Source organism: Argiope bruennichi, chromosome X2 (assembly GCF_947563725.1).
Source record: "Argiope bruennichi chromosome X2, qqArgBrue1.1, whole genome shotgun sequence".
NCBI classification, from domain to species: domain Eukaryota; kingdom Metazoa; phylum Arthropoda; class Arachnida; order Araneae; family Araneidae; genus Argiope; species Argiope bruennichi.
Window position 1 is genome coordinate 99,353,712 of NC_079163.1, and position 20,710 is coordinate 99,374,421.

Sequence of the window (20,710 nt, forward strand, 5' to 3'; positions counted from 1 at the left end):
TATAAATATTTATAAATAAAAGTAAATAATGCAAGAAAAAATAATTGACAATATTTACGTTAAATTTTTATTAAAATTAATTATAAAGTAATCTTAATCTATTAATTAAATTTTATCTAAATCACGATTTCTTTATTAAAACACATGCTAAGTTAAAAATCTGTCAGTTTTTCAGTAAATTATTCAAAAATAATTACAAAAGGAAAAATTGATGCAGAGATATATCACTGTGCTATGCAGTGTTTATAATTTACAGAACCCCGATGCACCAGCCACCACAGCATACAAACTAACAATGTATGTCTAAAGCTCTCTTTGTGATATAAATTATCAGGATTTAATTTTATAGTTTAATTAATGAAAAAGAATTTCATATTTGGAAGAAATTGAAATAATTATAATAGATTCTGAAATATTGAAAGAAATGAGCATAAAAAATGTTGTTCTAAAAGTTTTTATTACGATTTCACAAACCTAAGAAAACAGTACCATTTCAGTATAGCACAACTTTAGATGATTTTCAAAAAAACTGAATATCAACACCAAAATTATGATTCAAAAATTAAATAATTACTACACACACACAAAAAAAATTATTTAATTAAAACTCGATCCTCGAAAAAAACTTTCTGAATCTTGAGTATAATACACATCTTTTCCATCCCATAAAAAGCAAAACACTTACTAAAAGCACATTTTTTTCTATCTAAAAGGCAATAAAATCTAATACATTCATTAAAAAAAAGTTTGTATTTGGCATCAATTTCATTATGTTACCTGAATACAAAATTCTTGGATTTTTCATGCATTTTAAATGACATCTTCAAGAATGAAGATACCAATAAAAGTATAAAAATAATACTGATATGGCATTGTGATAAATATCTTTTCTGCATTTAGACAAATTGTGTAGTTAAGACTCGTTTAGTTTATTAATCTGCTTTCTTTTTTTTTAAGTTGTAAAATCGTTTATGAAACACATCCCGGATAACTGAATTATTCGAGTTTCACAAATTTTCATACATGAGGTATAACAAATCTGAATTAATTGTTTTGGAAATTTTGAATCATTAGGTTTTCACTAGTACCATTTCAAATGTAACGATACTATCTTGGAGGATTGTCCGAATCGACTATCCTCCAAGTTGACATTAAAATTGACATGTCGATCTGGACATTAAAATTGAATGGAAAACTAAATATATGAAAGGAAGTTAATGTTTAGCGTTCCAAAATTACATAGAATTTACCGTATCTGATTAAAACGAATATGCATTTACTGATAGTTAGAATAACTTGAAAGTTTAAATTTTCATTCAATATAATAGCATTTGTTATAAAACAAATAATTAAATTGAATTACTTGCTTTCTAGAATATCATTTATTTTAATTCATTGTATGTCTTTTAGGTGTCATAATTTGTGTCAGAGGAAAAGTATAATGCCCAATGATATTTCATTAGTTGTACAAATAATTTGATATATTGGATATAAATACATATTTGTATAAAATAATTGAAAATGAAGTTGATTATATACGATTTTGTGCAATTTCTTTGCACACATGTCACGTGGCAGAATAATTTCAGTTAGTTGTAAATTATTTCATCAGCTAAAATATTTAAACCAACATCTCTAATATTATAATAAGATACTCACCAAGTAACAATTCTGTTAAAAATTTATTTACAATACCTATCTGAAATAAGGAAAGAAAATTTTAAGGGAAGTTAGTACTCAAATTCAAGATATTTTTAACATTGTGGGTAATTAACACCAGTGTGACTTTTATCTTCAAAATTTCTCAAAGGAAAATTTCAGCTGTGCAACCAGTAATTTTTCTTCGTTGCTCTTACATTTTTTTTTCTTCTTTTGTGATATATCATGTTTCAAAAATCATTGCAAATATTAGACTTTATCGACAATAATTTTTTTTCATGAAATTCAGCGCGATACTAAGTAAATGTAAATTAAATTCTTGATCAATGTATATAATATAAATAATTTTCAGAGTGAATTTCAACCTTTATTTTTTGTGAATGTTTTGAATACGTAATACATTATTTTTTTCAATTTAACATCAATACACCACTGATGTAAGAATACTAAATTCCCTTAATGACAAGCAATACATAGAAAAAAGTAAAAGCTGTATAAGAAAGAAAAAAAGGGAAAAAAAAGTGGAAGATGTATAAAACTTATTTTTTTAATTTCTAGCTAGGAGAAAAAGTATCAAATATTGAACAGATATAAATAGGAATTAAAATCACATTATGATAAATACTGCCATTCAATGAAATGAAATGATCTACTTAAGTTGAAAAAAATAGTACTGAGCAAAGATATTAAATTAATGAATTTCATTTGATGGCAAAACTATGTAAGCACAACACCTCGGTGGACACAAGGTCCATTTTCTCCTTCCATTAATGTTGGCCATAAGTAACTTTTGATGATATTCGACGCTTGATTGGATGTATGAAAACGCATATGCATATCCTTTCGGAATGTACGCGTTTCGTAGTCGATAACATAAGGAGGATTTTGATTGGTTAAAAACCAGGCTAAGCGTACGCAATCTTTTGAATAATTTAGCAGCCCGGAACAGTTCTTTAGGCAAGGATAATCATACAATGTTGCCTGTATCTGTGAACATACCTCCTGAAAAAAATATTTAAAAATCAATTGAAAATATATAATAAAAATTCTAATAAGAATGAAGTTTTTCCGCACATACTTAAGGTAATTCGACATTCGGAAATACATAGTAGGGCAGTTTCACACAGTTTCTTTTGTTCTTTTAAGCTGTTGACCTTGCGAATTGTTTTAAGGTTTCATTCTCATCAGAGGCTTATAAAAGTTCGCAAGTGCTACGAAATATTGTCCATGTAAGGATATTACTAATTTTATACTACTACAATCGAATACTACTAATTTTTTTGAAATTTCGAGAAGGAAAAGAAATAGATATGGCAAATTGAATAAATCGTTCCCAACCCTAATAATTCAAATAAAAGTTTATACTATACTACATCATAATATTTGAAGAATATAATCTAATCAAACAGTCGTTATACTATTAACTAACAGATCAGAAAATAAATAACTCATAGCGAAATTAGCGACAACTACTGATTTTAACCGTTTACTTTTCATTAACTGAATGCTTTTTTAAAGATGTTTTTGAAAGAATAATTTCTCTGATCAAAAAAGAAAATTTTCCGACACAATTTTAATGTTCTTTAATTTAAAAAACCGAGTTATAAAGTACTATTTCCCCATAACATTTTATAACTCTTCGAATAGTGGAAATCTTCTCTAATGCATATTTGACAACATTTCCTGAAGAATTCGTTGACTTCATTAAAAAAAAATGAAAAACACAGTTCGTTTTTCTGATAACGGCTTGGTTAACTTAGACTTCGGTTGATACAGGAACCGGATAATAGTGGCTCTATTATACATTATAGACTGGACTTGAGATACTGCACCAGGATTTTATACGTTGCTTGCTACAAACTAAAGATTTGCTAATTGACAAAGATTCAAATATTATGCCTGAGAACATATGTTAAATTTTTTAAATAGTATTCTGCAAAATTCAATAATTGTAATTTTAAATTCTTTTCTTCTATTTTTATACTAATTTTAATATGATAAATTTCAATTTTAAAATTTTGAATTTTGTTTACTATCGTGGACTAATGTATTTACCATATTACTGGGCACACTAAAGCTATATATGATTTTTATATTAAAGAATTACAAAAACAAGCCTATCAATTAAAAGGCTGAATTTATACTAACAGTTCACTAAATAAAGTTCTGCCTCAGGTCTCTTTCTATAATTTTTTCAAGTTATTATAAATGCTTTTACTATTTTTTTTAATTTTTGAATCAACTTATTTTTGCTAAGGGAAACTAACCTTGTTTTTCTTAAAATAATGAAATACCCAAAGAAAAAAATCACCTTGAAAACCATTATTATTCTTATAGTAGCTTTGAAAAGCACATATACCATAAACCTGTTCTAAAATATTAAATTTCCATTAAAAATCGCATATTTTCAATAAAATTTCGAAAAATTAAAAATTGGACTACATATTTTTTTTCGAAAATGGAAAATTGAAGTTTTCCAAAACGTTTACTTTCTAATATAGTGGAAACGCCATTTTCACATTTTACTAGATTCAGGCTATATCTTTAAATTTATCGTTAGTTAGTGGTTAATCGGATGCTCTCACTTAATTGGTATTAATGGGGAAAGGAGGGGGATCAATATGAACGATTTACAGGATGGTAGACAAGGGATCCCTTCAGAATATATCTTATATTTGTATTCAAAACGTGCAATTTTTTTATACAGACGTTCAAAATATGAAGAGACAGAATATCGAAATGAACGCGTACATGAAAAGTAATTTGTATATTTTATTTTTGACTAAGCATTACCATTATACATATTGTAGTTCAAAACGTTAATATAATGAATACGTTAAAGAATATTTTTTTTAATTATGCTAATTTGAAGGTATACTAAAATCAAATAATATCTTAAATCATGACATGTGAAAAAAATGTCCGGCCATTTCTTTACCCTTCTCTATATTGCTGAGAAATTGAGAATTGGTGAAAAATAAATTGATATAATTGTCTGGCATTTTTCGTTCCATCAAGGAAAAGTCTTAAAGTGGCGAAAATCTACCATTTTGCATAATTTTAAAAATGACTATGCTTGTTAGGCCATTAGGTGTTATGTGTACAGTTTTTCAAAAATAATGAAATAGAATTAGTAGAAGTAGTTTAATATATAATTTTTAAAATCTAATCGTCACCATATTCTTTACATATGACATTGTCGATGAATTAAAACAGTTCGATGCATACAATATTATAAAAAGTTATTTAAAACTAAAATTAGTATCCGCTTCATTCATTACTTTTTATTTGTTTATAATAACCCATTGCAAACCTAAGCTCCAAAACTAGAATATCATTTGTTAATAAAGAACGAAAGGCAAGTCTATAGAAAATAATAATTAAAAAAACAGCTAATAAAATATCTTAATTTAAACTTTTTGAACTATATTTTACTTCTCACTACTTCTTCGCATTACCCTTTGGATTTTGTATCCTTCGGCAAAAATCTGCCATTGAACCTTCACACCTTTCTCAAAATAAAAATTTAATTGAATGGTGAATGTGAATTCTCAATAAAGAATAAAAAAATCGAAATGTCAATGCATGACTCAAATTTTCATTTGTAGAGAATCGTATATTAATCATGTTCAGATCCTCTCTCCAAAAAACAAACGTAGGATAAAAGATAAAAATAGATTCAACAACATTCGCAGTCAGAATATTTTAAATGAATATGGTCGGAAACTACTCGTTTTTTTTTTTCTCTGAAACTTATTTGTTTGCTTGAAAGAATAAGTGCTTGATTTTGTCAGTAGCTTTAAATGCATGCTTTGTTCTTTGTAAAATATTTCACGGTTTTAATATTTAACAAATTTGATATGATCAACTTCTAAATAATTTTTTTACGTTCTAATTCTTCTGAATAAATTCTTTACAATTGTTATTTTGTATGAAAATTTGTCAGAGTCGTGAATTGACATTGATTCAATACATTTTACTGATTTCATGGCAATCAACATATTGACAAATTCCTTACGAAGGGTTTTTTTGTTCATTTTAAGGATTAGATCTTTAATGTCCTAGTTCTACTATAAATCAGACTTCCAGGAATCATCCTGTGAAAAGGTAAAATTTCCGTGCAAAATAAATAAACGCAAAGATATTTTAATAATTGAAAGGTTTTCTTAAAGAACTCTAACTTTGCTACTTTATATATCCTTGTTTTTTATTCTAATCAATAATATTCTAATTCTGAAGCTTAGTTTTTCAACCTATTTACCATAAACAGGATAATTTATTATTTTTAAATCTAAATAATCTTTTGCAGTGCATATACATCGAATCGTTGCAATTATTAAGAAGACAATGTACAACGATTATAGCGATGATTAGGAATTAAAAACTGCACATTGAACTAATTTCATGTATTTTTTTTTGTTTCTTTTCAAGGAAATTTTAGGTCGAATGTGATGAAATAAATTTTACTTTTAAGAAGTTGATTATTTAATAGATAAAATTTGTTTAAAATCAACGAAAAGTGTAATTTTCGTCACTTTTTAAGGTTTTAAACTCTTTGCGTGCGTGGAGAATATTCAGTTTTATTTAATTTTACTCCTCGTTTCATTTCTCACCAGTTCGCAACTTTCAGCGATATAGCTACATGAAAAAAAAATTTTTTGGCCCATTCAGATGGAGTAAATAATATAAGAAATATAGTTTTTGGAATAAAAAATAAAATACCTTGAAATGTTTTTGACTTTTAAAGTTTTTAACCTCTTCCCGTCACCGATTACCAATCGTTTTTTAGTTAATTTGAATTATCAAATTTATTTTTGATAGTTATCTTACTAATATTTTTATCACCATTTTTCTTAAAAAAAACAAATAAGTAGTGCTGGAATAAATACCGTTCTGGCTCTACTGTCATTATTAAGTTGTGCAATCCCAGAGTTCTTTTTACTGCCATGCCTTCCTTGTATATCATAATCTGTATTATTTTTCTACGTTTCTCTACAACCGATTTTCTTTTTCTGCTCGTTGTTTCACGTGTTCTTCTTTAAATTCATAGACAGTAACTGTTCTGCCCTTGTTATTTAATATTTCAGATACACACATTTATTTAACTTAACCTATTTCATGCTTATAAAGAGGAACTTTTGTATCGATTTTTCATTCACTTTCTGGTAGTATAGTTTTGAAATTTTGTGTATTTATTTGTTCTCGATGACTGTACCCAATATCAGTATTTTCAGATCATATTATCAGTTAGTTAATGGATTCATTATCTCTAATTGTGATGCCCCATGAGTAAATGCGAAAACATGCAATTTCAATTTTCCATCATTTATAATAATGAATTATAAAGCAAAAGATAGAAAATATTTATTAATTACTTTTTGTTCATTAATAAGATACGTATTTTTAAAAAACAGTTATCATATTTATTTTGTTCTTCAGATAGCATTTATTTTAACAAACTATCTAGAAACTTATGTTATTTGCAAATTCTTACTGAATATATTTCGATTTGCATACACTTTTGTGACATTAAATTTGTGTCTCAAATTTTACTATTATGGAGTACTTAAAATCTTATAATTGTGTATTACAACAGTTTGTTTGAAGAAAAAAAATATGCAACACTTAAATCATAATTCAAAGCTAGATCACTATATCTCATAAAGAAAGCATTTCTCTTCATTCTTCACATCTTATTACTTGTTGTTACTGCAATGAATATATCTCCTAAAATCATACGATATATTTTCTCATTGAATGTTATTTTTCTTAGAAATGATGACTTATAATGAAGAAGACATATACATTTCAAAAGTTAACAAAAAAGTAATTCAGAATTATCAAAAAAGTTGAGATTTTCTTATGATACTTACGCTGACATTTTTTGACAGGTTGAATGACTCGGCCGTTTTCCTCAAATAATTAGCAATTCCTGTTTCGAGTTCTTTAAAAGCAATACTATTCTCTCGTGCATCTCTCACTTGAAGAATGGAATAAATTTGATCTTTTATGTCAGACAACGTATTTTGAACGGACCTAAATGAGAGCTTTTAGGAAAGAAATTCCATCATTATTATAAAAATTTATTAAAAAAAAGTGAATCATAAGAATAAAACTGCACTAAAATAATTCCATTATAATAATTAACTGATGTACACAAATAAAAAAATATATCATAGTAATGATATGGAAACAAAATTAATCAAACATTATTGAATAGCTGCTATAAGTCAATTCACATGACGTCACAACTATATGACAAACCTAACTACGTCATTTGGCATTAACTGAACGTTGTCTTACGTTGTGCTGTGACATCACATTTTTCCTCCTTCAAAATTTGAAATTTTGAGGGAATGCACATAAAAATGATGCTGAGAATAGTGCATGTGACATGAACTATAAGATCCCTCTTAAAATTATTCTGCTTTTTAAGTATTTTTTTATTCATAATTCCCTAGAGCACGGCTTTCAAAGCAGCATACTTGCATTATAATGTCTTTCTTTCAATCATTACATCCATTTTAAAGATCATCATTCGGTAGAATTTGAAAGAAGAAAGTATAGTTATATATAAGTTGTCTTTCCTACGACGATCAGACAACGACTGATCAGACTTGGTATGACCAGCAAGCTAAACAAACTCTTAATCTATGCACATCATAGATTTTTACTTGCCCTGGATAATTTACAGATATACATGTTTTAAATAAGGTTTCGCCCATCAAGCGTAATTTGGAAAGAAAAAAAAATCTACTGATATATATCAAAGCACAATATACAACAGCGATTTGCTAGTTAGCACTTATATAATGACTATTTTTATTTAACGGTGCCGTTATCAAACCATTCCACACACTTCGTAACAATTTTCGAACAATTATAATAACAGAGAATAGTTCGGAAAAAACTTAAAGGCAACATTATCAAGTAATGGTGGTATTTCATTCTCGCATGATACATACATGTCAAATGTGTTGAGGCTATTGAATTTTGAAATTAAAGGAACGTTTTTGAAGTAGAAGTAGGATAACAAAGCTCAGAGTAAGCCAACGTGCACAAAAATACGAGATGGCAAGCGCAGTTACTTTCATCATATGACTTAGTAAAATCATTTTGTGTAACGTCTGACGGCTTGATGCACAGAACAAATGGTGAACAAAGATAAATATTAAAAAAACTACTTGTATAAACCGATTAAATTTATTTACTTGAATATTTCTGAATTTAATCAATAATTTGGGAATTCAAATCATTGTTAGCAATAGAAAAATGTCTATAATTATTACAATTAAAAATTGGATTTTGTATTGGAAAATAATTTTATTGTATTTCATAATGAGTTTGCCCAAAACTTTTAACATACAACAATGCCTGGCTTTATTGAATTTCAAAATTTCGTTCGTATTTTGCTATCAATTGAAACGGTTAAAACATTTCATGTTAGACAATAATGGCAAAAATATCTAAATATGCTCAATGATTTACAAAAAAGTTTCTGGTGAAAGGATACGAAATAGAGAAATACTATTTTTTAAGTAATAATAAAGAAGTTTATTGAAATTAAAACTATTTATCATGTTTACTTCCTTTTTAATTTTATGGAAGATTATTTTGAATCTGAAAATAGCAGTCATCTCCAATGGACCGAACTATTTAATCATTGCAGAAGAGAATTTCGTCCACCGTCTACATATTTAACCCGCTCATTCCTAGGATCCTTTCAGTTCAGACTTCAGAATATGCGAATACCCGAGATTCTCTTTCAAAATTCCTCACCCACCCCTCAAGAATTGAAATGACAATCCATGTTCTTAAGGGTTGTTATATAAGAGATCTCCACTTATCTGATAGCTATTAAGCAAATCCATGCTCGAGCATCCTTCTTAGAAAATTAGAACAAAGCAAGCGCTATGTAATCAATAACACGGACCATCAATCTTAACGAAAGGGGCAGGAATTTTGCACTGATATGCAAGCGACATGAGTGGGCTCTGTAGCTTCGTTGAGCTGGCATTTGCAGTTTTTCTGTATTGATAAAGTTAAAAAAACTGATAAAACTAAAGAACCATTGCCCCAGTTACCGATTATACCAAGTTTTATTTTATATTAATGATATCAATGGGCAAATTTATTAAGCATAATTAATCAGTTCATATACGTTTAATTTCGTCCATTTAATTATTAGAATATTTTTAAATACCGAACTTCCACTCCACTAATATTGTGTAAATGAGGGATACCAGAAAATCTAGAGTTATAATAAATAAAAACAAATACATATTCATAAAGTTGATAGAATAAAAAAAATATTTAAAAAAGTCATTGAAAAAATGTGCTGAAATGTGAAACAAAAAACTTATTATAGAGGCCACTATAATAAGAAATTAATTAAAATAGTGGCCACTAAAATTCATTCATTAAAATACAGGCGGCTTAATGTATCCTGCTTAAAACGACAAAATACCCACATCTGTAACTAAAGGACATAATTACAATGTTCCAGTATTTCTATTTTTCAATTCTCTCTGAAGCTTCTCCACGGCTCAATTCATAACAATTAAAATTTAAAAGTTTTTTTTTTTCAAAATAACATCTGTTAAAAGTTACTTTGTTGCTTCTATAGTAAACAGAAACTCAAACGAAATTGTAATTATTTAGAAATTCTAAATGCCTCGTTTAAATCTCTAACATTGATTTTAATGAAAATTTAAGCTTTCCTTAATTTATTATGTCTTGCTGGATAAAACCCATGAAACTGTACAAAAATAAAATATGTACAAAGAAAGAGATGGCACGAATTTTCAGTATTCAAATTTGTTAGATCGTTTAAATCACACTTAATAAAATCATTAAAAAATGATTGATCAAAATCAGAATTTTGATTGAAGAATTGATGCAAATCTAAAATGTTGCGGACATTTTATATCTTTTAACACCTTTAAAACGGCGCAATTTTTATGGTGATATTGAATTGATATTTTTTTTGAACACTCGGTATAAAATTCGTCTCGACTGGGTCAATACATATTCCAAATACAGTAGTATAGCTAACTGAAAATGAAGGAATTGGTTCAAAGTTTGCCTGATTTTAAGGGTTAATGAGACGTTATCAAATCATTAAGAAATGTTGCTGACATTTTGTTATATTGAATAATTAGAAATCGAAAGCATTCTAAAGCTATTGAGATGTAATTCAATTTACGTTATAAGTTGATTTGCAAGTAAGTAGTTAAAATGAGGAACTATTCTATTCTGCCTAATAGGAAGCAAATGCAAAACCATTTCCTCACATAATATTAAGAAGTACGTAAATATTACAAAACGGCGCTTTCTTATTCAAATAAATGCTGCATCATATCAGAATATTTTTTGCACGTGTTTTGAGTACTTTCCGAAAACATTCATTGTCGGTTAAAAAATTTACTTCAGTATTGGCAATTAAAAAATTAAACAGATTTCAGTACTCTGTATTAGCAAAATTTTTTAAATAAAACACATGAATTAAAGAACATAAAGCAGAATAAAAAATTTAAATTATATTTGTAATTCATTTTAACCGATTTATAGATGATTCACAGAAATATTGTAACTGGACATCAAACATACAAAATAGCTTAATAAGCATTTTCATTTAAGACTATTATTTAAATACTTTATCTATAAAATTCTTTAAAATTCAGGGAATCCGATTCTCTGGAATCATAAGTAACGTCTAGTATTGATTATTTCTATTTAATCCTTGGAGAGAAACAAAATGTCAAGATAAATTTTTGTAAATATTTGGATACTGAAATTCTAATCATTAAAGATAAAACTATGATTTTTAAGTTAGGATAATTAAAGACTTGGAGTAATGAAACTCTGTATATTTTAATTAAGTAACAGAAAAGGCATATTCAAACTATATTATGGCAAAAACAGTTTTTTTTTATACTTACCACAATTACAGAGAACAGGATCTTTGATTTCAATTCATCAGCATTTTGTAAAGGAGGTAAAGCATCTAAAGCGTCCAAAGTGTCGACTCTAGCTTGAGCATATAAGTTACCATATTGACGAACAAGAGCTGTCGGCCGTTTTTCTCCAAGACAAACATTCTCAAATTTCGCTCCCCTTTCAAGCATCTTTTGAGCTTGCTCAGCAAGTCTGTAAAAATTTTCATTTTTAAATAGTGCTTTAAATTTAAATTCATTTTTTTTTCATTATTCGCAACAGTCATCATCATTTCAAAAATACTTTTGTTAATAACACGTGTTCCGAACAAAAACATGTGCCAGCTAACGAAAAATGAGGAGGTCACTTCTTAAATTGCTTCTTTTCTGTGAAGCTGGAAAATTAATTTGAAATCAAACTCCAATGAGATCTCCTTAACATTCACTATGAAAAAGGAGTTTTCTTATTTCCTTTGGATGTGCAATATTGGTTGCATTAACTGATTAAAAATATCATCGCCGCTCGTGGATGAACCTCAGTCTGCATTTTCCCCGCATGGCGTTCTCAAAGGATTCTATTACACTGGGGCTCATATTACTCTACTCGTGGACCCATTATACAGCTTAATCAAATATCTTCGAGACACGAGGAGTTTCTTTTGTGATTTCTATGAACTCCCCCACACCGAATTGAGAGGGGTGGGAGTGTGTGGGGGGGGGGTACTTCGAGTACGTAGATGCGTAGGCGTGAGTCAGGTGAATTTCTCCTGGAGCGGGGATATTAATTGTCTGGAGTAAAATTACTTTCATTTCGAAGATGGGAAATGGATTATTTTTAACTTTAAAAAAATTCGTGGCTGACAACGTGCAACCATGCTGAAGTGTAGGTTTCTTCATTATTTTAAGCATTCTGGAAGAATAGAACCTTTTAGCATGATCGTGTTTCCGAAATGGCAAAGATGATATATCTGAGAGTGGGAAATGCAGGCCGCTTTTTCAAAAAGGAACAGATGTAAGATATTGACAATGATGGTGAATAAGGGTTGTAAATTTACTTTCAAAATAAGTTTGTCTACATTGGTGTATGCCAGATAATATTTGAAAATATAAGTGCATTGATAATTGTTTCAAAACAGAGTATGAAGTGAAAAATTTAGCACATCAAAATTTGGATTATTTAAAAATATTTCTCCATGGAATATTTAATGTCCCTTTATTTAAATAAAAGAATTTTAATATCCAAAGATATACGCATCGAAAATAACTAGAAAATTTTTACTGCTTTAAAAGATTTTATCGTGTTGGATATATAGCAAATCATGTTCCCAATAGAAAATATCAATGACTTTATGAGCCCTACAGATACTATACACTATTTTTATGTGCCCTTGTTTATAATATTACTGTCTGATTTATTATAAACTTAAGTCTCTTATGGGCAATGGCCACTTGATATATTTTTAAAATGGAAACAACGATTACTAAAACATCAAACTAAAAATGATTTGCACTATGAAAATAGTGAACAAAAATATTATGTAAAAGAAGAAACAGCGAACTTCTTTTTTACGCTTAAAAACATTTTCGCAAATGCATTTATGAATTTGTTTGTTCTAGTTATTATTGTATTTGTTTATTCTTAAAATTAAGCATATATTTGATCTTTCATAAATTTTAGTAATCTGGTTTCTGTAAAGAAATACATCTAGCTATCTTAAGAAATTGCATTCGTATTTGAATAATTTCTTACTCTCCGAATATTGTATAAAAGTTTTATAAACATGATAATAGTATTAATGAGCTACATCCTTCCAAAGATGGATTCAGTTAAAAGTTTTTCAAAATAAATTTGACCACCGATTTTTAAATACAGTGTTATTTAATGTAATTTTCAGAATTTCTATCAATATGCTGAAGATTTGAAAGGCTTTTGATTCTAGGTATTGTTTTAAATGCTTTGCATATGCTTTACATTTTGTTCTATCACAACAAAATTCTTAAAATGGTTTAGATAAATTGTATTAAGAAAACTACTTTCAAATTAATTATTCGTCAATAGTTTAAATGTAACTAAATATTCTGATATAACAATGACCTCATAAATATAGACACGTCGTTTGATTTAATTCATCTTCAAGAAAAAAACATGGCAATTGTCAATTGTTTCAATATCCAAGTATAATATACTTGCTGTTCTTTGTTGCACTAATTTGTGTGGTATTGAAATCATGGATTAGAAAAGGCAGTTATTTCGCTTGCTGGCATTTGAATCTGATCTGTCAAACTTTTTACTGCATTTAATTGACAAATATTGAAAATAGAGAATAAAAATGATAAGAGTGAATTGTTGTCGTTGTGTATCTGCTTTGCTGAGTGTTTTAGGTGTATAATGATTTCTGTAGAAAGCACCAAAAATTGACAGATTTCTTTTCAGAATAATGCAAGAGACATTGATGTAGGGGACTTACCTGCATTTTAATCTTTGTTCACTATCTTGTAAATTCGTAATAGTGCTTTTTGCGCGGTCCAGCTCCGATCGAAGGCTTTCAATTTCTTTGTTCAAAGCAGCTATTTTCCAGATGCTGCTGTTGCTGTCTGTTGATACAATTGACTGCGTTCCATCAGGAACATGAACTGTAATGGAGCATGCTTGCTTTGAATCTGGAGATACCGAGAAAAGCCCTGTATAAGAAATCTAACATTAGTGTTCCATTTTTATGGTAAATTTAACATCATAAATAAATTATATCAACATATTATGAACAGAAATCACATTAACATTGTCATATAAATGTTCATAAAGAAATTATATTAACAAAGTTATAAAACTTAATTATTTTTATTGTTAATAGCCATAAATGATGTTAAAAGGATTCAACAAATCCATTCACCCCCAAGTTGGATGCAAAATCTCTCTCAAGTTATTCCTTCAAATTCATCAATTTTTGTGAACAAAATTTGTTAAAAAATCTTGACTTAAAGGATCTCATTCCGATTTGCGAACTATTTTTAACCGGATCATTATTCTTATTAATTCTTTTTTAATCAATGCTTATTCTTTTAACTTGTTTCTTTAAATCTGAGGTCATGGCAAATGCTTTTGATGGAACTGGGATCGAGAAATGTCGCTCCATTATAAAAGGGCGCGTAAGAGAAGTTTATGAAACCCTTCAGCTATCAATTAAATGATGTCACTGATTAATTTAAATTAATATGATAAAATGTAGTAGATCCCAATTACCCGAATTGATTGGGACTATAATGACGTTAGATAATAGAAAACTTGGTTAAAAAACACATTTTAAACTAGGAGGTCTCTTTTTTCAGTAAATGTTTTCAAAATTGGTTGTTTGAAATAATGAAGATAAGATCGCAGAGTGTTAACATATGACAATTTATTAAATTATTACTAGCTATCAAACTTTTCTTAAAGAGAGTTCGCGAATGTTGCCGATTTCCATTGTTTCTTTTGCATTTTCCCTGTGATTATTTAAGAGTGTTCCGAAAAGAATATTACTCTTTTCTAACCAACTCGAAACTTTCCAGCCCATTCACATGAGATTTTGTCATGAAAATATATGGAATTTGCGCACATCATTGTTGAAGTTCTCGAGAATAAAATTGTGCTTTTTACATATTTTTTGAAAAAAAAATTAACTGTATTGAGTCATAAAATCACTGCCAATTTCTTTTTTATTCATAAATATAAAGGGAATTTGTTCACATCATTATTAACGTTTTTAAGAAAGGAACTATATCTTTTTCTGTAAACTTCTTGGGTTGTAAAATACCTCTCGATAAAATTCTTTTATAAGTCTATCAAGTGCCAACTTTAAAATACGCTTCTTAAAAATACGTTTTCTTTGATAAAAAAAATTATGATGCATGATTCGATTTTCTGTTACCGCCTCTAATAAAAGAAATCTCGATTAATATAGGATCGGATAATAGAAGTTCCAATGTAAAAATATCCAGTAAATCATTTTCAAAAATTCTAACTATTAATAAAATATAATATTTTTTACATTCATGAAGGAAATCCTAAAAACTAAGGCTAGAAATATAGGAGATCCGTACCCACTTTTCATCATCATTGAAGAGTAAAAAATTATACTCGTAATATTTGTACAGTATCAAATGAATAGTACAAAAGAGTTTTAGGATTTCGAAAATATAAATTGGGATAAAAAATGTTTCATATAATTAAAGATTCTTTTACCGAAAAAATTATCAAAACCTAAAAACATTAGTTTTTATCTTCAAGACAAAATTAGAAATACGATTAATTTTACGTACAGTTTTGATCATTATTTTTTGTAAAGAATGTTATTGTAATCGTGCTAAATAACTTTATTTAGATGACAAATATATGGGACTATTTTGAAAAATTTATTAAAGCCGCATATTCACAGTTACCATATTTAATTTTGCACAAACATACTACATTATATATATGAATAGGATTCTAGTCAGGATAACAAATTTCACAATGAAAATCAGCCTGAATATCAAAGGATTGCAGTGACAAACTGTCCACTTATCTATAGAAAATGCATCAATAAATCATTCAGTTTTTTTCACTTACCCTGTTAATGATCCTTAAATAATTACCCTGTTGAAAATAAATAATTGCAATACATAGAAAAATTTGTATCGTATACAATAATTACACCGATGTACGATAAATTGATGATTTATCTAGAACTCTAATCAAGCATTCCTTAATCATGTTCTTTATTCAGAAAAAAATTAATAAAATGGGGAACTTATCGAAATAAATAAAAAGCCTGGAAGTTTGATTCATCTATGTATATCCTTTAGGACATCTGGATAGTGATACATATTCGAAAATACAAGATTCATTTCTAGATTTGTTAAACCTAATTTTTATTATTCAAACAGAAGATTAGTTTATTGTTTGAACAATGACTCCGACAATTTTAATCATGTCATACAATAATGAATCAAAAGATTTGAAAGATTATAATTTAATGCATAGATTTATATATTCTATCATTGCGAATTACGTATTATATTATAATTAACAATTCCAAGAAACACTTTCAAAAAATATGCGATAGAAGTTATGCGTCTGTCGTAAAAAGTCTTAAAATAATAGTCTAGGGACCAAGAACAGCTGCTTCTATTTTTAATTACTGATATTGACTCATTTTTATACTTTACCAGTTTTCTACTTTCTCGTATACGAAGTGTGCAAAGAAAGTATTGTAATCATGAAAAAATTTGAACTCCAGATTTTGAAGAATGTCCACTTTCAGAATTTCCTGCGTTCGAAAAATACGTTTTTGAAATTGTATCTGTCTGTAAACATAACTCAAAAACGTTTTGAGCTAGTTGGATGAAATTTAGTATATAGTCATTCTAAATTTGCATATTTTTATCAAATTTTGAATGAAAATACATTCAGAAGATGTCTGGATGTCCACATATAAGTTAACTTGATAATTACAAGATGAAGAAAGCTGAATGAATAAAATTTAGTTCACAATTTTAACATATAAAGGGTAGATGTATATCAAGGTTGTAACAAAGTCCATCAACTGGTGTTGTACTTTCACAATCATATAAGCACGATAATTCAAAAAGAAAGTGACGTAAATAAATATATGGAATTTGGTATATGCTTTTGTAACTACAATTGCATTCTGTGTCAGATGTTGATTTTAAATGCCCAGGAATAAGGACATCTAAAATATATATTCGGGGTTCTATTACTAATATATTAAGGGCATCCCAGTGATTAATTGCCAAAAAATCTCAAAAGATTGCATCCTAATAGGCTCTTTCATAGTTATTATTTGCCAGTGGCATATAGATAATAATACACAAGTATATTTATTAGAGAATATGTGAGAAAGTTTGGAGGAGACCATTCCTGCTATTTAACGTTTTACATTATGTTTCATTGCGACGAAGATTTTCATCGCCTGGGTAACTTTACGAATACATTAGTTTTCCATTTTTTTTTTCTCGTTACCTACTTCTGGCACAATCTATAGGTTTGGAAACTTAAGAGATCTCAAAAGAAGCAAGACATATGATCTTTTAAACCGTGAATGCTTTAATTGCTGGGCATATTTTAGGTAGATTCCTATAGGAAGACTACCTGTTTTTTTTTTATTTTCTTACTTAAATGCATGATCTTACTATTGGCTCCATTCCTGAGAACAGGCTTTTGCTTATTCCGAGATGATTTGCTGCCCTCACTCGAATAAGTGTCTGGACTGCATCCACTGCTACTGCTTCTACTGTTGACACGAACTGAAAGAAAAGGGAGAAACCAAATTTAAGTATAAGAAGAAGAAAAAACGGTGATAAAGTATCCAAATTCATCGTTTGAATGTAATATTAAATTTCGATATACATATTCATATTTATTCTGCAGTTCATCGCCTGTTATCAAAGTAAAGTATTTAGTATTAAGCTTCAGGTCTGCTATTAATTGGAGTTCGAAAATGCAAGAAGTTAATAAATAATTGCATGTTTAAGCATTTTATTACAGATACCATAAAATTCATCTCATTATCATTTCTTGAGAAATTTGACTGCTTTTGTTCTCTGTTGGGCTAGCGGTAAAAAGTGCAGCCTAGAGTTGACTGATTTAAAGTTAAAATACACCACAAAAAATTAAACAGTCATCAGAATTTGGGTGAATAAATCGATAGAGGCAAACTGTAAAAATATGTTGTAAGCATTTATTTCTGAAAAGATATACAAGGATTCCACTGTTTAATATATTATGAATGAACTACATTGAAAGTGATATACCGACAAATGAAAGAGGGGTAGATTTTTTTTTTTGTATGCGTTTCTATGCACACAGAATTATTGGAATAGGGAGGATGAATAACACAAGTGGAATGATTTTCCCCCAGTTTATAAGTGAAAGAGTATCCAGGGCATGATTTTTATCCCACCCTTCTTATATTTCGCTTTTAAAGAGATGAATGAACATACTGATGTTTTGTCTGCTTGGCTTCCCCTAAGACCAGCGCCCGGGCCATCCTCCCTTCCCCTGCTCCACAAAAGGTTTTAATGCATCTTTAGAAGGGCTATTTTCCATTCAAAGAAATTAAGGTTCCCGAATCAACAATGGCTTCATTTGGGTTAAAAACTATCTTTTGTCAGCATATTTAATATTTCAAAAGTTTATTAATTCAGGCAGCAATGTTATGAATCATCGATAAATGAAATAAGTTAATTGAATAAGTAAGTGGAAACCTGAATTAGATTAAATGTGCTAATGAGTAAATTAAGTTAATAAGCACACGTCATTTCGAGTATATTTTTTTAAAAAAAAATTTAGTTAATGTTTTGTCCATAAAAAAATTACCCCTTCCATTTTTATAATAAAACAACTTGTATAATTTCAGCTTTTCTTTTCTTTAAAATCATTATTTGAAAGAGTCAATTATCAAAAATATTTCTCAAACGAAATAATTCTAATTATATTAAGGTGACTGGATAATACATTTTATTGAAATTTATTATCAACTGTTGGAATAGACAGTTATTTTCAATCAAGATCAGATGTTGAAACTACTCAACAGCTAGCACTACACACATACAAAATACCACTCTTTAGGTATTTTTATTAACTAACTTCGAAGGTATATCAACTTGAGAAAGTATTGATGAAAATATAGATTAACTTGCATAACGGGCTGAAAATTATTCATTTTACTACTTTATTTGGATAATTTTTTGATAAAAATCCTATTTATATGAATTTTATAAGTTCTTTACAGTAATTTAACTCATGATTACAATAATCAAAATATCGCAAATAAATGGATTTTACATTATTATATTGTGTTAATAAAGTTGATGACTAAATTAAAACTCTTTAAAAACTAAGAGATGGATAAAATTTATAACTTTTTTTTTCAAAGCATGCCAATTCCTTAATCTTGATAGAGTCACGAATTTTGCTTTTTAATTTTCTGACTTACTATTAATATGAATATATTTCGACTTTAAAGTTAGTTTCTATGCCAACATTAGTTAAAGGAAGTAACTTGTAATTTCTTGATTTAAGCTAAGCTATAAATTATTTGTCTGAGAGTTATGATTTTAAATCATTTGATCAACCAGCATTCGAAACAAAGCCAAGTTAAGAATGCAATCAGATTATAAAGTCCATGATTTCTTCTTAAATCCGATTATATTTTCTTCTGTCGCACTTTAATCTTAACATAAAAGGTGAAAAATAAAAAGAGTGCATGAACTTTGCTATTTCTAACAGAATTTTCGAATTATAGTTCTTAAGATTTAATTTAAGATGCAGTATATGTTACTGACCTTGACTTTTTGTTATGAAAGATAAATACATTATTATATTTCCGATATTGTTATGCAAGCTTTTGTTGAAGGATGAATTTCCAGGTAAAAGTCTTTAAAATTGATCCAAATTCCGAAAAGAGTATATTGTATAGGAAAGTTCTCACGAGTTCCAAAAAAGTTGTTGAAACGATCTTTTAAAATATATGAATATATACAAGCGATTCTATCATAGAAATGTGCAAGCATTTCTTGAAAATTTAAATCGAAAAATGAAAGTAGCTCAACGGTCACTTATAATTATTTGTTATTACATAATTTTAGCAATAATTATTAAAACAGTTAAATTATTTAATATATATTTAGTAATAAAATATACATAATGCATATAATGGAATTAGATATGATTTTATTAATCCTTATGAGTTATCGATTCGAAAGAATACCCCTGATTAACATATTTTTGATCATAAGTAGTTATAGACCTCCTGTGATTTCAAAAATGTATCCAAAAAAAAATACCCATTTTTTCCAAACAAAATTCTGTACAATACATTTTACGAACATAAAATTTGATGGCAAATATGAACAGAAAATGGAATCCTTCATAATCGGGTGCATTGTGCAAATTTGATTTAGGAATTAATTGCAAACCTTTAAAGTAAAAATCACGTAACGTCACAGCATAGCGTAAAATAAATAAATCTTTCATACTTTGTTTCAGCCTATCTCAAGCCCGAAATTTTTATATATGATTTTATTGATTTCATTGCTGTAGGAGGGATGATTGCTTTGCTCTTTATGATTTTTTTTCT

At 28.1% G+C, this 20,710-nt stretch overlaps 1 protein-coding gene across 1 annotated transcript in view; it reads right to left on the reverse strand.

Moving 5' to 3' along the window:
- Window positions 1–468: 468 nt before the first annotated feature.
- The window catches only part of LOC129960380 (uncharacterized), a 60,139-nt gene continuing 39,897 nt past the window's right edge, over window positions 469–20,710 (reverse strand). Inside the window, exons 3-7 of the mRNA XM_056073791.1 lie at window positions 17,763–17,876; window positions 14,063–14,276; window positions 11,601–11,808; window positions 7,533–7,706; window positions 469–2,661 (exon numbers count right to left, since the gene is read on the reverse strand). Coding sequence (XP_055929766.1) covers window positions 2,377–2,661; window positions 7,533–7,706; window positions 11,601–11,808; window positions 14,063–14,276; window positions 17,763–17,876 — 995 coding nt within the window. The 3' untranslated portion in view covers window positions 469–2,376. The remainder of the gene's footprint in view (window positions 2,662–7,532; window positions 7,707–11,600; window positions 11,809–14,062; window positions 14,277–17,762; window positions 17,877–20,710) is intronic.